Here is a 21,987-nt window from a genome sequence, read left to right as displayed (position 1 = left end):
GTCGATTAAAAAAAAAAAAAAAAAAAAAGGAAAGAACTAAGTAAGGCTAACTGAATGTCCTAGCTTTGTTTAAGTTCACATCACAAACTATAAAGTCATTTTCTGTCCTGTATATTTGCCCAATCAGAAACATGTATGAACTGATTTGTGTATATACTGTCAGCTTTTCCATTTTGAAGTAGTTCCTGGAGTCAAACAAAGGAAGTTATTAAGTCCTTCAGCCAGAATCAGCAAATAATTCAAAAAGTCTCATTCTATAAGAATAAATTCAAATTATCCTATTTCTATTAAAATAAAAGCTTTATTTTTAAAGAGGCTTGTTTAAAACTTGAATCCCAATGAAAGCATTAAAAATAAACTTTTCTATTTTGAATTAGTAAAAGAAATAAACTTTTCTATTCTGAATTATAGAAACTCTGTTCAAAGCAGATTCTTTTTCTCTGAATGCTTATAAAAGCCAATTATTTAATACTAAATCTTCTCTTAGCAAGGATAGGCTGTGCTCTTACCAAAATCTTAGCAGCTTAACATAATAAAAGTCTTATTTTTTGATCATGCAAAGTCCACTGAGGGTCCACCTGAGCTTCCTGGGGTCACTCAGTAATCAAGACTATTTCGGGACTTTCCATAAAGAATCCACCTGCCAGTGCAGGGGACATGGGTTCAATCCCTGGTCTGGGAAGATTTCACGTGCAACTAAGCTGTGCAACATAACTACTGAGCCTGCACTCTAGAGCCCCTGCTCTGCAACAAGAGAAGCCCACACACGGCAAGGATGAGTAGCCCCCAGCTTGCCGCAGCTAGAGAGCGCCTCTGCACAGCAATGAAGACCCAACGCAGCCGAAAAGCAAGAAACCTTTAAAAAGACTACTTTGATCTTGTGGCTTCACCATTTCAAGTAAGGCATCCTTTACAACACCAGGGCAAAGGCACGGCAAAGGTTTGTCACTGGTCTGCTTTGGGAATGACATATACTACTTCCACTCACATTTAATTGGTTAGAACCAGCCCTTGTTCACCCACATGGGGACTGGAAAGTATAATTTCTTTATGCCAGGGATTAAAGAAGTACAGATATGGATGACCACTAATAATGTCACCAAAATTCTTATATCCACGTGAAATCAAGGCTGAATGTAGAATGCTAATTCTTAACTCATCAGATTAAAATAAAAGCTGTATCTGATCCTCTAACAATTCTGGTATAGATTTTGGAGAATCTAGTAAGAAAAACAAATGATTATCATGCTAATCAAACTAGTAATTCCAAATATCCTAATTTCAGTAAGGTTGACAAATGGCAGATGAGTGAGAATTGTGTATCTTTTAATTCTTAAAGAACCAGACAAGTATCGTAAGTTGAAATGAAAACCATGTACTTTAGCCACCAGGGTAAGCAAGCTATCATTAAAGTGTGAGAGTTTATAATCTGCATTCACAACTCATATCAGCAAAAATGGGAGCAATAGAGAGGTAAGCAGACAGTTAATTCTATCAGAAAAGAGTTTCAGGTTTTCTCTATTACTCATAAAAACTAGCTGAGTCTCCCAATGCTGTGCATGCTATAAAAGAGACAACTTCAGATTGGAAAAAGATTAACAGAATGCATAGCTGGCCTCTTCACCCACAAATACAGATAATTTAAGAAAACAGAAACTGTGAGTTAAAGCTAGGAAAAAAATAAATTTCTCACCTTCTCACTGTTCTTACTCCCCACAAAGGTAACAAGCTAACTTCCTGAATAAGGTTAAAACTGACTGCATGGGTATGGACAAATGCTTATCAAGTGTGATTTTAATTTCAGTATGACTGATCTCAGGCTCTGCTGGTAATTTCAACCTGTGTAATCCTTATGATTGTTTCCAGGCTGAGAGAGCAAGACCACATTTGCTATACTAGCAACTGAAATGTGTCAGGTGTACATTCAATCACAATATGATTCTTTAATCCAAAAAAACCAAAATAAGAACATGAAGCAAGAATATAATTTAACAAAGTTTTGAGAGAATTTACTTCTCAAATACAGGAATAAATGAGGTGAGGTAATGTATAATACAACAAAACTTTTGCTGAATTCAAGGTTTACCTGAAAGAACAAAGAAAAATCAAACAAACATATAAAAAGATAGGACATTTCATTTTAATCAGTCAAAAAAAAAAAAGAGTAGAGTTCTGGACAAAGTCAAATTCCACACACCGTAATGCTATAGTTACACATTAAATATAATTACTATCTATACATATGCAAAAATATAAAGTTCTATTTCATACAATAAAACCCTTTACAGAAACCATTTTAAAATTAAGCAGAACTTCTCAACATTAATATGTGAGGTATAAGTCCTTCTAAGGTTCCTTTAAAGGTTTTAAAACAAAATGCTAAATCTAAAAACAATGTCCTTCTGTCAGTTCCCAAGTTAAACCTACTTAAAACAAAAAATTGATAGCTTAGTCACATACTACTTAAATAATATTGTTCAGGCATCTCTGAAATCCTCTGGTATTTTTTTTCAAGTATGGAAACAGAACTCAAATATTTCACAATACAGTACTAAACAGATGGGCTATTTAGGAAAGACTTTTTTGTCATATGGCACAACATTGTTTCATTTCTTCAATGCATTTGGAAATAAATATCAGGCTTTTGTTTTACTTTTCTCCTAAAAGGCCAAAACTATAATGTACATTAAGATAATTTTGACTCTGGTAAGACTTAAGAATGTAAAATATAACATCAACATTTTATCACAAAAGTAAAGCTGGTAACAAACTATAAAAGGAGCCCGTGCTCTACTCAGATACACCCGGGGATCAAAGCTCATCATGATAAAAATATTCATCATGAAGCTGTCTGCCGTAATCTGTGGCTTCACTTGTAAGAAACAAGTCCTGGTTCTCCAGAATCTCTTCTTCGGAGAGCTTTCGGTCACTATTCAAATCCATTTCATCAATTAGATGAAGAGCCTTTAAAATAAAACAAAAAGGTGTCAAGCATAATGAGTATTTTTCAGCAAGATGTTCACATTTTAATGGGATCTGATTTGTCAAAATCATTCAGGTATACCAAGTACTCATTATTGTCTAAGTACCTAAAAGTATTAACTACCATGACTGGGTCTGTCTACAGCATTTCTCGTTACCTCCTTTCTTACTTTCTGCTGGGTTCTGTCTCTTCCCAACGCAAATCCAATTCAGGATATCTCAAAGTCAAGAAAAATTAGTATAACCCATTTTGAGCCCCAGAGGTAAATACCAACTTTCATTATTCTATTGTACTATTGAATTCATACATAATACCATCTTAACTTCCTTGTCTCTTTGACAATCTAAAACAGATCATAGATTTAAATCAAGAAATAGCAATGCATCGATCCTAAATAACTCCACTACTTCCTTCTTTGGCTTACGATTCTGAATCTCCTTTACTATAATAGCACAACTCTGGGGATGAGAGAGTCATTCTGTAATACTTACCTCTTCCTGCGCAATGCCCTGGTTATTGGGCACAACCCAGGACAACAGTTCTTGTGGGTCAAGTCTGCCATCAGCATCTTTGTCGTAATCATTCATGAACCTATCTTTCTCAACAAGTATCCACTCTGGATCTTCATTTGCGGCTATTAACATTAAAAAAGAACATAAACATGGATACACAAGAATATCACAGGCATCCCAAAAGAGTCTGATATAGCCCCAGATAGAGGAAATGAATTTACAGCTTACCACAGAAAGGAGGCCCCAAGAAATAAAGCATTTAACTGTAAAGGGCTGAAATAAGTGCAAACTTTGTAGTAATTTTCAAAAATGATACTCAAGAGTTTTAAAATGGTTGCACAGAGGGGTGGCATAGGGAGGGAGATGAGAGGGAGGTTCAAAAGGTAGGGGGCGTATGTAGAACTGTTGCATAGGGACCTCCCTGGCAGACCAGGGGTCGGGCCTCTGTGCTTCCAATGCAGGCAGCGTGGATTCAATGCCCTGGTCGGGGAACTAGGATCCCACATGCTGTGTGGCGTGGCCAAAAAGAAAAACTAATCAGCTTTGTTATAAAACTGTTCTGGGATAAAACTCAACTGAAAAAGTGAAAAAAAAATAAAAAAAAAACCAAAGATGAAAGTCTACGTATCATGCATCGAACCTGGAGGTGGGAGGGAGAGCTCAGGATGGGGAACCTGTGCACACCCGTGGCGGATTCATGCTGATGTACGGCAAAACCAATACAGTATTGTAAAGTAATTAGCCTCCAATTAAAATATATAAATTTATATTAAAAAATTAATAAATAAACAGATGGAGATTTTAAAAAAGTCTATGTAAAAATCTCATGGAGAAAAAAAATTTTTTAACTGTTACATATTATCACAAACTAGTAATTTTGCTAACTGCTGCTACTTGTTCTGATATTGTTGGCTGAAGTCTGAACTGGGTAATGGTTTTATGAACATCATGTGACTAAATCTTCCTGTGTGTTCTTACAAAGTAATGCCATAGGTAATTTTAAAGTGACATTCACAGTAAGTGACGCTAAGCAAAAATTCTGAAAAGACAGCTGCTTATACAAAAAGCTGCATATGGGGAGGGAGGTGGGAGGTGGGTTCATGTTTGGGAACGCATGTAAGAATTAAAGATTTTAAAATTAAAAAAAAAAAGCTGCATATAAAACTTCCTTAAATTTTGAACAGTAAGCCACTTTCCACAGTCTTACTCTAGTATTTATAGGATTTTATTTATTTTTTTCTTCTAAGATCTACATGCAAACGTACAGGAGTCTGTTTAAAAGTATCAACCTTTACTTCCTCAGGCATTTGAATTGATAATTACATTGTATTTGTTTGAAAAGGAAGAAAAATGCTTGGCTCTACATGTGGAACTAAAACTGAGCAAAACAGCATTCTCAGATAAGCTGCGTCTCTTTGTTTCACTAGTATTTTATTGAACTGAACAAGGAGGTATCAGGCCCATTCTTCCATTTTCCTCTGTCAAACAGAGCTCTCAATGAGCAAGACTATCTTTCAATTTCTTCCTTTTTCCCCCCTTCCTTCCACACATCCCCAGCCTACTTACTTGGGTCCCGCCTGTAGTCACCAAGAAATTCTTCCAAACTAACAAATCCATCACCATTTTTGTCATGTTCTTCTAAAGCCTCTTGAATGACAAATTCCTATTCCATGTATGTTCACAAAAAAAAAAAAAAATCTGTCACAAAAGTTTCAATCCCATCACCATCTGAATCAATCCTACTATAGAATTAATTATTGAATTATTTCTACTATAATTAATTAATCCTACTATGGAAATAATTATCCTAATTATTCTTTAGGAATAATTATTTTGTCTCTACTTGCCATGCAATCTTTCTAAACACTGGAAATTAGAAGCAGGAATAAAACCCCAAATATTAATAGCTTAGAATTTAACATCCTTAAGTTTCTATTATTGAGCACTCTACCTCACCCTCCTGAATAACCTTGGCAATAAACTCACATTTCTATTTTCTGCACATTACCTCCTTCTGAAGAATGATATCTTATACTACCTTTGTCTTTAATTTCACTTTCCTGCCAATCCATTAACAAGCCAAAAGAACCCTCATCTCAGATGTCTCTGCATAGAACTGTTGCCTGAAATGGGTCAGTACCCTATATAACTTCAACTTCCTTGCCTCCTCTTCCAGCCATCTACCCTCATCCACCCTAGACTGCCCTCAAATCTGTTCCTGACTCTTTCTAAGGCTCCTTCCCAACTAATCCCTCTTGACCCAAAGATCACACGCTTTCCAGCTATGCTTTCCCAAGATGACCTGCTCCAGTGCCTGCCTACCTACACTCCTGTGCCCCCTTGGAGACTTTTCTGATTATGGCAGCCCTCATGCTATACAGCAGACCCACATCACTTTCTCCTTTATTCCAGAATCAGAGGAAGATACACAAATATAAACCTAATCCTTATAAATTTATTTTTTGCCACTTCTGTGGGCTCTCACTGCAGCTTGGAAGTTTATCTCTGCCTCAGCTTCCCTAACACTCTATGGCTGTTTTTTGACATCTCTGTTTTCTCTAAGCCTTACCCCAGCTCTCTCCAACATGCTCTTGGCAAAGACTTCCTGTTTTTCTAAGCATGGGAGAAATCCTTCCTTGCTTCCCAGCACTGCATCCTCACCTTTAACCACCTCTTTTTGATGCCTGCTCCTCTCATCCTTCTCTTTGATCTCAGCAGTTAAGGCTCTGCCCCTCAGGATGAAGCCCTCAACTCTCTTCCTAGATCCCATACTTCCCCACTTCCTGAGAGCTTTCTTTTACTCTTAACTCCAGCCTCTCCAACCCTTTCCACTAGCTCCTCCTTCTATGCCTTTAAAAACAGTCAAGTTCCCACGACTCTGTTGCACTCTTTAACCACCATCCTGGTCTTTCTTTTCCTCTCAGAGGTTACATCTACTGTTCTCATTTCCTCATTACCTGCTGCTGCCTGAATACTTTTTCAGCCTGGATTCCAGCACCACAACTACAGTGAAATATATTCTCAAATGTCTCTTATTGTAGACAAATCCAGGGGCTTTATCTACATCTGCATGAAGCAACACTTAAGTAGAAGTTGTTAGTTTTTTAAAAAAATCAAATATAACAGATTTTTGATACAGAAACCAGGGGATGTTAACCTGGAGACCCAAAGATTAGTTTTGGAGAGAGGATCTGAGAATCTCTTGAAATTATAACCCAGTATTTTATGTGTATGAATATGGACATGTTCAGGACTTTTCTGGGGCAGGGTACACAGCTTGCATCATATTTTTCTTTAAGGAGTCTGTGATCCAATAAAAGAATCACTAATCAAAATGATTATTCCTCCATTCAAGTAATCCTCTTGGGAAACAGACTTATTTCAAGAATGCTGCCTTGGTTAAAATAATTTTTAACACTATGTGAATCAAAATATTTTTAAATTCCAACTTTTAATTCAAAGTAGAATCACTTAGTTGATCTTATATTCTGCCCTTTCCCATCCTACATACCCTTAAAGGGGAAAAAAAGGAAAAAAGGATCCACAGACAATTAAGGTAAACAGAAATCAATGGAGCTGCTCTGAATGAGACACCGTCTTAGGATCACCCATCTCGTGTGCTGCCGTCAACTCCAACTCAGCACAAAGACCATCCTTTCCCATCCTGACATATCCCATTCTGCAATGGTACTGCTTTTGCATCATTGTTACTCAAGCTTCCAACCTTGGAGTCATTTCTGATTCTTGCCCTCTTCCCCTCCCATGATACATCAGTCAACATTCCTGTCTGTGCTTTCTTCAAAATGTTGGTCATTCATCAATTCATTCCATTGCCACTTTCTATTCCAGGGCCATACACATAATGCCTAAATTATTTCATTGCTGTCACTGGTCATTTCCCTCCTTGGTCTTCAACTGTTCCTTATTCCCCAGATAATCAAGATCCAACATCCTCTGCCTACCATGCTAGGGCTCAATTAGCTTATCTTTACTTAATTCTGGCACGTAAAAACAAACTGTGCCCAGCAATGTTCTCAAACTAGGTCATGTACTTTGTGGAAAGTAAGAAATCCAAAGCCTCACAATGGCAAGAGAAATGGCACTGATGGTGGTGTCTTGCTACTGAGCTAGAGAGAAAAATGTATCTGCAGTCCTGCTATCAAGGCAGTGGCATCCAACCATGACCCATTAAGCAAAAAGCTGCATCTTCCCTCCCTGAAATGTCCAGGGAACCAAGCCACACAGCTGGGGGCTGATGCCGGGCAACAGACCTCAATGTAAATGTTTAGTCTGTTTTTTAAAAGCCATTTCTTATGTTAATGTTTACTCTCCAATATGATAGTTTCTCTCTCAAGAAGTTTCCCAAGTCATAGCAGGGACTTAATCAGTGTTGAATTATACCTAGAGTTCAACAAAATTTTGAAGAGCTGGTACTTCTTTTAAGTACTAAAGGGATGAGGGGACTTATTATGCCTAAAGTTGCAAAAACATTATTAGTCATTAGCAGTTGCATCCCCCCACCTCATCCCACCTCCATACCCTATGAAAAGGGATCTAAATGTGATAGTGTTCCCAGACCAAAAGTTTTCACAAGTAACCTTGTAAACTAAACAGGAAGTTCTAGTGTTACTAATATTGAAACACCTGCGAAAGTCTGAAAGCTACAAAACAACAAGGAAGGCTGAAGATAACCCAGTTATGAAAGAGAAAGTAGCCAGGGACAGACTGATACACATACATACTTCAGAGATTAAGAAAACCTCATTCCTTACCTTCTCCCTCCCTGTACACACCCCCACTCCACCAGAAAACCTCCTTCTTCCCACGCCTTTTCTGAAGCAAGAAGTTTAGATCATCTCCTAAAATTCTGTTTTGTATATAATTCATTTTCATTACTGTGTAAAAGTAAGTTTTAAAGTTTGGGCTATTCAATAGTTATCTTGAAATTTTTTCTTCCTTACCGTCATATAATCAACTTCTTCAGGATGCTCAAAAGCAATAAACTCTTCAAGGTTCAAACCAGGGCTTGAATCCTGGTTAGCTTTTTCAAATCGCTTCTTGTCCTTTAAATGAAGCTTTGAAAATTAAATATTGAACATTTAAAGGTTTTCTCATTCATCCCATAATGTCATTAAAAATACTTTGAAAAATACAAGCTATGTGAACTCTAAAGTACATTTATATCCATTATCACATTTTATCTTCACATCATCCCTTTGACGGTAAGTTGGGCAAATAACAAGCATTTACTAGAAGCAGTACAGGGACACAGAGAGACTCAGATCTGAATCCCAGCAATGCCACTTTTTAATTTGTTACTTAGGGCAAACTGCTTAACCTCTTTGGGCTCCTCAAATATACAATTGGGATAATTTGACACCAAAAACAACAGAAGCAAAAATAAACAAGTGGGACTACATCAAACTAAAAGGCTTCTGCACAGCCAAAGAAATCATCAAGAAAATGAAAGCTACTGAATGGGAGAAAATATTTGCAAATCATCTATCTGATAAGGGGCTAATATCCAAAATACATAGAGAACGTGTACAACTCAATAGAAAAATAAACAGTCCAACTAAAAAAATGGGCAGGTCTGAATAGACGTTTTCCGAATACATACAGATGGCCAACAGGCACGTGAAAAGACGCTCAGCATCATAAATCATCAGGGAAATGCAAATCAAAACCACAGTGAGGCGCACCTGACACCTGGATGCTATACAACCAGATAATCCAGCAATTCCACTTCTGAGTATTTGTCTAAAGAAAATGAAAATACTAACTCAAAAAGACATACAAGCCTCTATGTTCACTGCAGCATTATTTACAATAGCCAACACATGGGAACAACCTATGTCCACTGATGGATAAATGGATAAAAAAATTATATAATATATTCCATTATATATATATAGTAGAATATTACTCAGTCATAAAGAATAAAATCTTGCCATTTAAGACAACATGTATATATACCTCAAGGGCATTACACTTTGTGAAATAAGTCAGAGAAAGACAAATACTGCATGACCTCTCATATGTAGAATCTAAAAACAAACAAAAAAATCCCTCTAAATCAAAGTTCACAGATAGAGAGAACAGACAGGTGGCTGCCAGAAGTGGCTGGTAGGGAAATGAGAGAAATCAGTGAACTGTTTTTTGTTTTTTTTTTTTTCAGTTTAAATAAACTGAACAATTCATAATAAAAAAAAAATCTCTATTAAGCAACTGGGATGAGAATTCCTATCAAGCAATTAGAAAACATATTAGGTATTCAATAAATGTTACATGTTACTATTATGGATGGAAAAACTGAGATTAAAATGACTTATTGAAAGGGATGTCAGGAAAACATCTAAAATATATTGAAGTTGGATCCTTCCTGTTCTTTCTATACTACTACACACTATCTTCTTTAACAATTGCAGTAATTTTTTGAATGGCCCCAAAGCAATGAATTTAGACTATGTATTAGTTCTTGGTGTGCCTATTTCTGTTTTTGGTCTTCAAAATGACTTTTCAAAAACACTGTAACAGGTTTCAAAAAATAGTCCTCTTATGAGAAGACTTTTGGTAAATATTTGGAAGTCTACTCTTTGTAGGCTCTTTATAGTGCTAATTCTGTATGTCCAGATGAATACATCAAAAGCTGAAAAGCCCCTATCTTGGGGTTGAGTTAAATAATCATACCGTTTTCTACTTTGTCATGTCCATCTTCCTTTCCTTTCCCCTCAAGTACACTCTAGTAGGAAACCAAGCAGCAGCGACTATTCGGGAAAAAGCTGCTTTTAATCAATTTTCTCAAAGGTAATTCTGTAATTAAGAGTATTGGAAGCCAATAGTGGCATATTGCTAATCCTGCATACATTTTATTTTGAGAAATTTCTAGGAATAATTTTCCTTTTTATAAACTGATGTGTATTAAACCGCACATTTTTTAAAAAGCACAATTTCAAATATTTTAGAAACTTTTATGTGTTTCACTGTTGAAAAGAAATGCTCTTTTCAATTTTTTAGAATACTAGTGGTTAGGTAGCACTCGTTTACTGAAACAGTAGTTCTTTTACGATGACTGATTTACAGTAGAGAGGCTCACTTCTTTCCCCAAGGAATTTGTCTTTTAAACACCCAGATTCCACTAGCCAGTTATATTCACCCAATCACGACAGAGAAAAAAAAATGCTTCCAAATAGCTGCTTTTAACTTAATGTTTCATAATTTTAAATAACTAAATAATGTACATGTTATGTTCAGGTTTAACATGGGGAAAAGTAGAAAAACAAGAACTTGAGGTACTTAGCTGAGTCAATCAAGTTTTTTGAATAAATCACTATTCAAAATACTAAAGTGCTTAGATTTCCTTATGAAAGAACCCTTCAATCTGGAGCAAAAAGGTTCGTGTTTCAGCAGAGGGAGCTGAATTTGGCCAAATCTGCCTATAGAAAGAAAGGATCTCTTTCAACAGCTGAGATTTCTTAAAAAAAAAAAAAAAAAAAAAGCACTTTTCCCATTTACATTTCTCAGGTTTTTAAAAAATACAGTGATTTTTAAAAGTTTTATTTTTGGTCATTTAAAGAACACAATTTATTAGAGACTCATATTAAAGAAGCTAATACACCAAAAAACTTTTTCCAAAGCGGCAAATTTCTAAAAGATGACCACAAAGGACGGTCAGCTTCATAAAACCTCAACACTTTTTTTTTTTCTGTATAAAACCCTTGTGTTCTAGCACATAGAAAGTGCTATACACAGTAGTAAAAAGATGGAAACTACTATAGTCATTTATTTTTACATTGTAACAGAAACTTGTGAAGAACAAAACTGCCATCTTTTGGTAGACTAAAGATTTTACATGAGGAAATATATAACCTGTGAAAACAGAACAAAAGTCTAGGTCTTAAAACTCTGATTAGCCACATGCATGATTGTATCTTACACAAATAAATCCTGCTTACACATGCACATTCAGCAGCTGGCTTTAGAAGTGACAGGAATTGAGCTTTTGTCAGGTAGGTGCTCAAACTGTAATCATCCTGCTTAAAAGTGCTGACTATACTTGTTCATCAGGTCATAAAGAAATACTTTTTTCCGGCATCTCACAGCCTGCGAGTCATTACTCCAGGTTATCTCTATTCTCTATATGAAAACGTTAAAAGTAACATATAATTCAGCTATCAAATTGATTTTTGTTTTTAAATAGGCTTCCATACAGAAACATTTTATTTGGATATCCAATTACTTTTTATGATTATTTTATGGTACAATGTTTAGGCTGTAACTTTGATCAAGATCGATGCATTCTTCATCTTTTTATTTTTTATTTTGCAGAATCACGCAGTTGTGTCTGGGTTCATTTTTACATCCCACATCCACTTTTAGTGGGTTATATATGTAAATATATATATAATTCTAACCAAGTATTATAAATAGAATTTCATGCAGAGACCTATTCCTATGTTGTTGAAGAATAAGCAATAGGACCAATAGGACTCCCATTGAGAAGTGTTCATTTCAGGGACCCATTAATTCCTTTATGCTATAAGGTCCATCTAATTCATTCTTTAAAAGTACAGTCTTATAATCAACATGTCCTGAGTACCTGGCTGGGAAACACAGCATTAAAATCAGACATTCTGGGTGAGTGGGCTCCTGCTGGCCGAGGTTTTGGCAGCGCGCGGTGCCCAGGGAGTTGCCGGTTTGGAACTTCAGATCGTAAACTTCCTGTCCTGTCCTCTGTGTTCTAGGTTGGGGGCGTCCCGCTTCTAAGGCAGGAAGATGGTGGCCGCAAATAAGACGAAAAAGTCACTGGAGTAGATCAACTCTAGGCTCCAGCTGGTTATGAAAAGTGGAAAGTACGTGCTGGGGTACAAACAGACTCTGAAAATGATCAGACAAGGCAAAGCGAAACTGGTCATCCTTGCCAACACCTGCCCAGCCTTGAGGAAATCTGAAATAGAGTATTACGCCATGTTGGCCAAAACTGGTGTCCATCACTACAGTGGCAATAATATCGAACTGGGCACAGCATGTGGAAAATACTACCGAGTATGCACACTGGCTATCATTGATCCAGGTGATTCTGATATTATTAGAAGCATGCCAGACCAGACTGGTGAAAAGTAAATCATGTACAATTTTTCTTTAATAAAACTGGCCAGAGCTTGTTTAAAAAATAAATAAAATAAAATCAGACATTCTGAAAAAAAAAAAACAACTGCTCATAAACAGTTTATGTAACCAGTCACGTATTTCTTCGAAGTGAAGATTTTCTTCTCAATACCATCATGTATTATTACATTTCACCCTCCACTCTACAAAGAATATAGATTTTAAAAAACTACACAATTTTCCTACTTTTTGGTGGGATAACAATTAAATCTTTTGGATGAAAAACAAACAAACACAGAATCTACTTCTGGTAAGATTTTAAAATACTGTATTTAACATTTGTATTAATCCCCTGGCAAAGAAGTCATAATGTCATACCATGGTTTGGTTTTAGAAAAAATCTTGGAATGTGAACGATGCTTTTAAGATGAGTTAATTCCTACAGTAAAGGAGAATAACTAGCAGATAGACAAATTCTAGGTCTTATTATCATTTGTTTTCTTTTTAGCACTCAGTAGTGAAAACACTGATTTACACTCTTTTCAGTCTGCTGTAAGATGAAGACCCAAATAAGGAGAAAAAGAGGATATTTTCCCCCTATATATTAAATCTTGTCTGTTCTAAAGCTGATACAGTTAACAAATGCTTAAACAACTTCCAAAAGCTGATTGTACGTAAGTATTAGAGATAAACATGTGACTCACGTGTTTACTTCAACAATTTTCTTTCACATTAACATAGAAGGATTTACCAGTTCAACTGCTGCTATTTGTTACTATTTCTCCATACTGTTATCATCCCCATTTTTAGATGCGAGGAAACTGAGGCATAGGAGGCTTAATTTAAACTAAGGTGCACCAGTCATGTGGTGTTGCATGCATGCTCTGTCCCGTTTGATGCTTTGCGACCCTCTGGACTGTAGCCCACCAGTCCATAGGACTTTCCTGGCAAGAATACTGGAGTGGGTTTCCATTTCTCCTCCAGGGGATCTTCCCAACCCAGGGATTGAACTCGCATCTCCTCCAGCTCCTGAATTGCAAGTGGATTCTTTAGCTGATGAGCCACTGGGGAAGCGCTTGCTGAATGTAAAGCCAAGCTGACTGGCCCCAAAGCTGGAGTCCTTACCCTCCTCACTGGCGGTACAGGCATAGCCAATGCATTATCATGTCAGCCACAAACTGGCACTTGCCACGGGTGCTTGCCATCTACCTCTACAGGATTAAATCCTGTGCTGCTGCAGCTGCTTGCCTCCAGCACCCTCTGAAGGAGCTCAGGACGGACAGCAGAAGAAAGGCACTCTGAGTTCTGGGAAAACTGGCAGGACAGGTCTTCAGATAGTTAGATATTCTCAGGAGATAATTTTATGAGCCCAATTCTTATATCTCCTCATCTCTAGAAAAGCACTCAAATCCTTCATGGTGGACAACTGTTTCTCATGACTAGCAGAAGCTTCATAAGACCAGCAGAAATTTTCTAAAAAAATAAATGTGCTTGACTGTATGTACTCCCCCTTTACCAAAATCACATATATACTGTCCTTTCCTTCCCCCCTACATCTTTGGAGCAGTTTCTCAGAGCTATTTGAGGTGTTGTCTCCTAGGCTGCAGTCCTCATACTGCCTCAAATAAAACAACACACAACTCTCAAGTTGTGCATTTTTTTAGTGGACAATCCTTAGAAGAGAAACAACCAATTTTGAGTTAGTGATGACCTACAGAGTTCAAGTGGCCAATATGGTTCTAAAATAAATAGCATATCCAATGCTACAGTATGGCCACAGTAAAAACTAAATTGTAGATACCAACAGAGGAAGCTCAAAAGTTTTCAAAGCACCCTTGACTAATATTTTGGGACACAGCCTTTGCAAACAGTTGTTTGAGTTTATTTTTTCCACATACAAAAATCTCTTTTAAAAAAAAGTCTTTAAAACTACCTCTGAAATACAAAGTATTCACAATATCAATTTTTAAGGCTTATAATAATTTGTCTTAAAGAGTCCCTACTAATTACTAAGTCTTTAAAAGTTCCTGTTAATTCCTAAATATGTCTTCTTCAACTATGCTTAAGAAGTATATTTCAACAAATTAAACCATGAGACACACCACAACTCACAGTGATACTAAATTTTTAAAAATAAGTTATTTAAAATGGTGCAGCCACTATGGAAGAGTGTTGCAGTTCCTCAGAAATTTAAAAACAGAATTACTATATATGAACTGGCAATTCCACTTCTGGATGTACCCCCAAAAGAATTAAAGGCAGGATTTCAAACAGATATTTGTACATCCATGTTCATAGCAACATTACTCACAATAGCCAAAAAGATGAAGCAGCTCAACTCACCATTGATTGATGGATGGTTAACAAAATGTGATATATACATATAATGGAATATTATTATCTTTAAAAGGAAATTTTGACACATACTATGACCTGGACAAATCTTGAGACTGCTAAGTGAAATAAGCTAATCACAAAAAAACATACTGTATGATTCCACTTATATGAGGTACCTAGAATACAGTAAGTCTCATTCATATGAACCTTCAAGTTGCAAGCTTTCACAGATGTGAACATGTGTCTTCCTGTCCAATCACTTAAGCTAATTCACATGTCTGGCATACAGTCACATGCAGGCATCCTCTCCAAGTGCTTATGCTTCTGTGTACCTTACTGTACAGGGTACGGGCTTTGAAGGTGGCATTAAAGGTAAAGAATCAGCCTGCCAAGGCAGAAGACATAAGAGACGTAGGTTCAATCCCTGGGTCGGAAGATGCCCTAGAGAAGGAAATGGCAACCTACTCTGGTATTCTTGCCTGGAGAATCCCATGGACAGAGGAACCTGGCATTGCAAAGTCAGACATGACTGAAGCAACTCAGCATGCATGCAGGCACTGTATAAAATACAGTAGTACAGTCTCCTTATTTCAAGCCCAAGATGTCCAGAGGCAAGCATAGAAGCAGCAGTGATGTAGCTGGTACTACTTTACTTTTCAAGGTACTATACTGTAAGATTAAAGTTGTTTAATTTTTTTGTATTTTTGTGTATATTATTTGTGCAAAAAATATTATAACCTATTATAATACTGTATAGCTGATTCTGTTTGTTGGGTACAGGCTAACTTTGTTGGACTTATGAATGCATTTTTGGAATGGAACTCGTTCATATGCTGGGGAATTACTGTAGTTGAATTCAGAGACACAAAGTAAAGCGGTGATTGCCAGGGGCTGGGGGAAGTGGAAACAGGGAGTTATTTGAGGCTTCCCTGGTGGCTCAGATGGTAGAGAATCTGCCTGGAATGCAGGGGACCTGGGTTTGATCCCTGGGTGGAAAAGATTCCCCTGGAGAAGTGAATGGCAACCCACTCCAGTATTCTTGCCGGGAGAATTCCATGGACAGAGGAGGCTGGCAGCCTACAGTTCATGGGGTTGCAAAGAGTCAGACATGACTAAGTGACTAACACTTTAATGGGTTTAGAGTTTCAGTTTTGCAAGATGAAATAAATTCTGGAGATTGGTTGCCAACAGTGTGAATATAATAAAAAAATATGGAACTGCACACTTAAAAATAGTAAAATGGTAAATTTTATGTGTATCTTACCACAATTCTAAAATGTTTAGTTATTCTATATAAACCTAGGTACTTAGAAATGGGAATAGGCCTCTATAATCTTCCAATATGATACAAAACCAACCGTTCAATAACACAATAAAATAAAATATTGTGAAACATATTCAAAATACACTAAAAAAGCAAACCAGGAAATGAGAACAAATGATGCAGCTAAGAAAAAGAAGCAGGGATAATTGAAGTAGTCCAGAATAAGAGCGCTAAATCTGGCTAGAAAGGAAACATCAAAATGACCACTGAGGTGGAACAGGTGATTGCCTAGAGAACAAGGCAATCCAGTCGATGACCTCAGGCTTCTTGTGCTCACTCATGCAGGAAACTGAACTAATATGATCAAAAGAAAAAGCTTGTGCACACATACTCACCTGCCTAAAAGACTCCTCTTCTGCATCATCGAGAGCAGTGTTCTCATCAAAGTCGATCACCCGATCATACATCTGAATGTTGTATTCATCCCATGACACACTACCATCACTGTTTTTATCATACTCAAGAAACTGTTGTTTCGCTTCTTGCATAGCATAATGTTTAAAAGACATTTGAATCCATGAACTGAGTTCACCTATGAGAATTTCCCAGAACATAATGAATGTGACAGTAATTCTGATACTTAAGAGAAGTGAGGATTTCTAAACATTCTTTAAAACAATAAAAAAAAAAAAAAAACTTTAGTGTTTATAAATATTTGAGTGAGAACTGGTTTAGCTGTGTTCATAGAAACAAGAGTAGGAGATGAGGAGAGCTGTTTGGAATCTAAGAATGTTATGTGTGATCTACCCAGTATGTAAGCCCTTTGAGTATGGAGAGTTTTGGTATATTTTTTTCACTGAGGTACTCCAAATGACTAGAAAGCACCGGGCTCAACAAGTATTTATTAAATAAACTACCAATTGGCCAAGAAAGCACTTGACTTTTAAAACATATTATCCAAAAAATTGCAGATAACTTTTGCTAATTGGGCTTTCCTGATAGCTCAGTTGGTAAAGAATCTGTCTGCAGTGCAGGAGACCCTGGTTTGATTCCTGGGTTGGGAAGATCTACTAGGGAAGGGATAGGCTACCCACTCCAGTATTCTTAGACTTCCCTTGTGGCTCAGCTGGTAAAGAATCCACCTACAATGCAGGAGACCTGGGTTTGATCCCTGGGTTGGGAAGATCCCCTGGAGAGGGAAAAGGCTACCCACTCAAGTATTCGGGCCTGGAGAGTTCCATGGACTGTATAGTCCATGGGATCACAAAGAGTTGGACATGACTGAGCAACTTTTCCTTTGCTAATTACCACAGATCTCTCAGGAAGCACAAATATTTGAATAGCTAACCACTTATTTTAATACGTATTAGAAAAAATGTTCTTCATTTACAAAATATAAAGTTTAAAATACATTTTACATTGAGTTGAAGTAAGACTATATTAAGGAAATAATAGATAAGTAAGTATGATCTAAATTCTGAAAAATGCACTCAAGTGACGGAAGTTTGAGAAATATTGTTACAGTATATTACCATTAACTATGTCAAATCATCTGGAGGAAATTTTAACAAAGTTATGGGTAGCAATTATGATTTATGTGTGTCTTGTAATAGCTTTGTCTTAACTGGGTATCTGAAAACATGGAGGACAAGTTTCTAAATCAGAAATGTCCACTTTCAAATCAACTTTTAAAAATCTATCTTAAAATACTTTAAAATATCTATAGAGATATTTTGGAGAAGGAAATGGCAACCCACTCCAGTGCTCTTGCCTTGAGAATCCCAGGGACGGAGGAGCCTGTTGGGCTGTCGTCTATGGGGTCACACAGAGTCAGACACGACTGAAGTGGCTGAGCAGCAGCAGCAGCAGAGATATTTAGCATATGCATCATAGAGAAAAGGGGATGAGGGGAGAAAAATGTGCATATTTGTAAGAATAGCAAGAGTACCCATTTGGTTTAAAGATAATACACCATTTAAAGAACAGTATTCCTCTGTTAGTCTGGGGGAAGTCAGGTGAATGCTGCTGCTGCTGCTAAGTCACTTCAGTCGTGTCCGACTCTGTGTGACCCCATAGACGGCAGCCCACCAGGCTCCCCTGTCCCTGGGATTCTCCAGGCAAGAACACTGGAGTGGGTTATCATTTCCTTCTCCAATGCATGAAAGTGGAAAGTGAAAATGAAGTCGCTCAGTCGTGTCCGACCCTTAGCGACCCCATGGACTGCAGCCCACCAGGCTCCTCCGTCCATGGGATTTTCCAGGCGAGAGTACTGGAGTGGGGTGCCATTGCCTTCTCCAAGTGAGGTGAATAGAGAAAAGTAAAAATACTTTGCCTCTCCTGAAACTTTAAATTGGGGTAGAATAATTATGGTAACCATGGAACAATTACTTTATACCAAGTCCTCTACAGATGCTGTCTTTAATTCTCAAAACAAGGCAATTATAATAATTGCTTTACAGTTGAGGAAATTGACATTAGAAATTGAGGACTCATAACTGATAAGTAGCAGAGTCCAGATTCAAATCCCATGTTTGGCTTCAAAGCCCACACTCCTTCCACTGAACTTTGCTGTCTCTCAAGAACCCGAGTCCAGTCCTGGCCCTTAACGTGCAAATAAGCAAAACTTCCTGGAGAGTCCTCAAGCGGAATGATCATCCAGGCATAACAGGATACAGAATGGAACAGAGGCCAGAAACAGGGCTTCACACTTCAGCTCTGCTGTTAGAGCTAAGTTTACCCTCTCAAGGTTTTGTTTTCTCATCTATTAAATGAAGATTTGGACTAAGTTTCTTTTAATTTTAATTTTTTTAAAGCTTACTATTAAATAGTTGAACATATATAGGCCCTTACAGATACATGCCACCAAGTTTTCCAAATCATCTTGTGCACTCTCTAATGAATCCAAAGTTGGACCTATTCTTATTGGATAATTAGTCTAGAGGCTCTGTTGTTCACATAGAAGGAGCAAAACCTTAATATTGGTGACCACACCTGAGGGCACTTCATTGACAACACATCTTGAATTTACCAATCAGCTTGTAATTCTCTCTAGCAACTTCATTCTTCAGATGTTAAGCAGCATTTAAATGACAGTTATAGCAAAACAGCTCCTGAATTTTTGTTGAGGATCAATTTGTAAAAGTTGATAGGGTTTTTCAAATGAATTAAGCAATGGGGAGAGGCAGGTGCACAGCTATTTATTTAGAATATTCTTTTAATAATCTGTGCATTTCGTTCCTGACTCTAGAACCTAAGAGCACTCTTTTTTTTTTTTTTAAGTGAAGGATATTAAAGACTGAGTTAAGGGAAGGAGATATGGATTCTAATCCTGGTTTTGCCACTCATTTGAGGAAGGTACTTATGCCTCTGGGTTTCAGTTTCTTCACCCCTACAAAAAGAGGTGGATATAATGATTATATGGTTCCTACCGAGTTATAATAATCTGTCATAAACACAATTCACACGCAACAGGTCCTTTTCCACTTGCTTATAAAAAGAAGCAAGTTCTTAAGATTCTAATGAAGCATTTATCAAAAGAGCAATAAACTTAATGCCTTAAGGTTTTAGTTTGTTTCTCCAAAATGAATCACATTGTTGACGTTGATAAAAAGTCATGTGAGGAGTCCGGCAATTGCTCTAGGTATGATCTGAACACCAGGGTCAATGATGCTTATGTATTACTGGAGAGAGCACTGAGCTTTACTTGGTATCCTATGTCTAAAGATTTGGAGGTATAAAACCTACTCCCCATGTCCTTTTTACCCCTCTCACATAGCATCTCTAATTGACTGCAACACTAGTCATCTACACTCAACAGACACCCTGCTTAAACGTTATTTGTCTCCTACAAAGGGATGTCTCCATTGTTAGCTGTGTAGGACGTCCTTACTTTCGGTGAGAAAGCCATCTGAGTCCAAGTCAATTTTCTTTATGATTGACTTCAGTCTTTTGTGTTGCTCTTCGGGGGAGAGTTTAACATATTCATCGACTTCTTCCTTTGGGAGGTAAGCGATATACAGGGGGGATCAAGCATTACTATCAGGAGGGCAAAATGGTGGAGAAAAACAGAGCTATTAGAGACCTCCCTTGCGGAGGGCTTTTGGGGTGACCCATATCTGCTCTCCAAGGGCCCTGCCCCCAATGATCCCCTCAGTGATCCTGCCCCTTGTAGGAGAGTAGAAGGGATCTGGCTCTTGGGCCGCACTATTTTCACGAGCTTACAGACCCCGGGGTCCATCCGAGAGTGAGCAGCGCCCCGCCCGGCCCCCATTGTCAGGCTGCCCCGACCAGGCCTCGCCCGGCCGCCCCCTTTGTCCCGCGGGGACAAAGCCCGCGGCAGCCGCGCTGCGAGGCCCGACCCTCCCAGCCCCCGGTCTGGCCGCCTCACCTGGCCGCCCAGCAGCGCCTCGCGGTCGTAGTCGGCGCGGTGCTCGCCCTGCCGGTAGTGCAGCTCCTCGGCTTCCCCGGCGCTGGCTGCCGCGGCGCACAGCAGCAGCAGCCCCAGCGTGGCGGGCCTCGGGCCCAGCTGCATCGCGCCAGCCAGCCGCGGACACACAGTGAGGCGAGGAGGGAAGCAGGCGGGGCCCACGCCAGCGGCGGCGCTCGGATGGGAGCTGCAGAGAGGCGGCGCGGCGACGTAGGGAGGTGGGAACGGAATGCGGAGAGGTCCGTGGCCTCAGTTACTAGTGCGCTGTAAGGCTGAGGCCCGAGCCACAACTGCGATGGTGAAACTGGTCCGGCCGAGGCCTATATAGCCCCGGTGGGGGTGGGGGAGGCGGGGCGAGGCGGGGCGCCAGGCCGCGCCGCTGATTGGGTCCCACGGCGCTGGGGGCGGGCCGCGGCGATGTGGCGATCTGCCGCGGGCCCAGAGGTTCCCGGAGGCTGGCGATCGTGGCCGGGAGGGGAGACCCCCGGGGGAGCCTTTCCTTGCGCCACGACACCCTCCAGAAGACACGCCCTCACTCCACCCTCGCCGTGTCTGTCAGTCAGCCTCATTCCTGCCCGAAGATCCCTGTCTAGTCCATGTAACCGACCCTGCTTCCATCAATGAGAAAGGCTGCAGATTTGGATGAAAACAATAGAGTACCTAGGAAAATCTTTGTATTTCCAAATCTTTAATGTATCTCTACTTACTTATTTGACCAGAGCAGAACGAATGAACCCGGGTACTGAAGCCAGATGTTTTGTATCTGATGCTCAGTTTCGCGATTTACAAGTTCTGTGACCTTCGCCAAGTTTGAGGTTGTTTAGTCGCTAAGTCGCTTCCTACTCTTTGCAACCCCATGTACTGTAGCCTGCCAGGCTCCTCTGTCCGTGGGATTTTTCCAGGCAAGAATACTGGAGTGGGTTGCCGTGCCCTTCTTCAATGCGTCCTCCGCACCAGGGTTGGAACCCGCGCCTCCTGCTTTGGCATGCGGATTCTTTACCACTGTCCCTAAGTAAAATGTATAATTCAGTAAATTATGTTTAAGACATAAATTATTCTTTAAGACTAGCATATACTTGGCCTACTTAATATTGCTCTGCAGGAGACCTGAGGCTCCTTCTTACAACCAGTCCCAAACATTCCCTGCCACCTGCCTGGAGAGCTGGCACTCAGGATACTTACCATCCAGGCATTTAAGAAATATTGACACCTTTTGTATAGTTATAACTGGACATGGAACAACAGACCGGTTCCAAATAGAGAAAGGAGTTCGTCAAGGCTGTATATTGTCACCCTGCTTATTTCACTTCTATGCAGAGTACATCATGTGAAACGCTGGGCTGGATGAAGCAAAAGC

At 38.9% G+C, this 21,987-nt stretch overlaps 1 protein-coding gene and 1 pseudogene across 2 annotated transcripts; one reads left to right on the top strand and one right to left on the bottom strand.

Moving 5' to 3' along the window:
- Positions 1,985–20,960, bottom strand: RCN2 (reticulocalbin 2). 2 transcript variants are annotated; one of them, XM_018066370.1, is made up of 7 exons: positions 20,592–20,960; positions 20,094–20,199; positions 16,600–16,796; positions 8,457–8,570; positions 5,062–5,158; positions 3,475–3,617; positions 1,985–2,964 (listed from the first exon to the last, which is right to left on the bottom strand). In XM_018066370.1, exons 1-7 carry the CDS (start codon positions 20,733–20,735, stop codon positions 2,812–2,814), a joined length of 954 nt encoding a protein of 317 aa, XP_017921859.1. In that variant the 5' UTR covers positions 20,736–20,960; the 3' UTR covers positions 1,985–2,811. The 2 variants fall into 2 exon arrangements, with proteins under 2 accessions (XP_017921859.1, XP_017921860.1); XM_018066371.1 differs by having other exon boundaries at positions 8,457–8,558.
- Positions 12,256–13,488, top strand: LOC102187269 (annotated as a pseudogene).

This window comes from Capra hircus, chromosome 21 (genome assembly GCF_001704415.2).
Source record: "Capra hircus breed San Clemente chromosome 21, ASM170441v1, whole genome shotgun sequence".
Lineage (NCBI taxonomy): Eukaryota > Metazoa > Chordata > Mammalia > Artiodactyla > Bovidae > Capra > Capra hircus.
The sequence above is the reverse complement of the archived record's forward strand: the minus strand, read 5'-3'. Positions and strand labels throughout refer to the sequence as shown.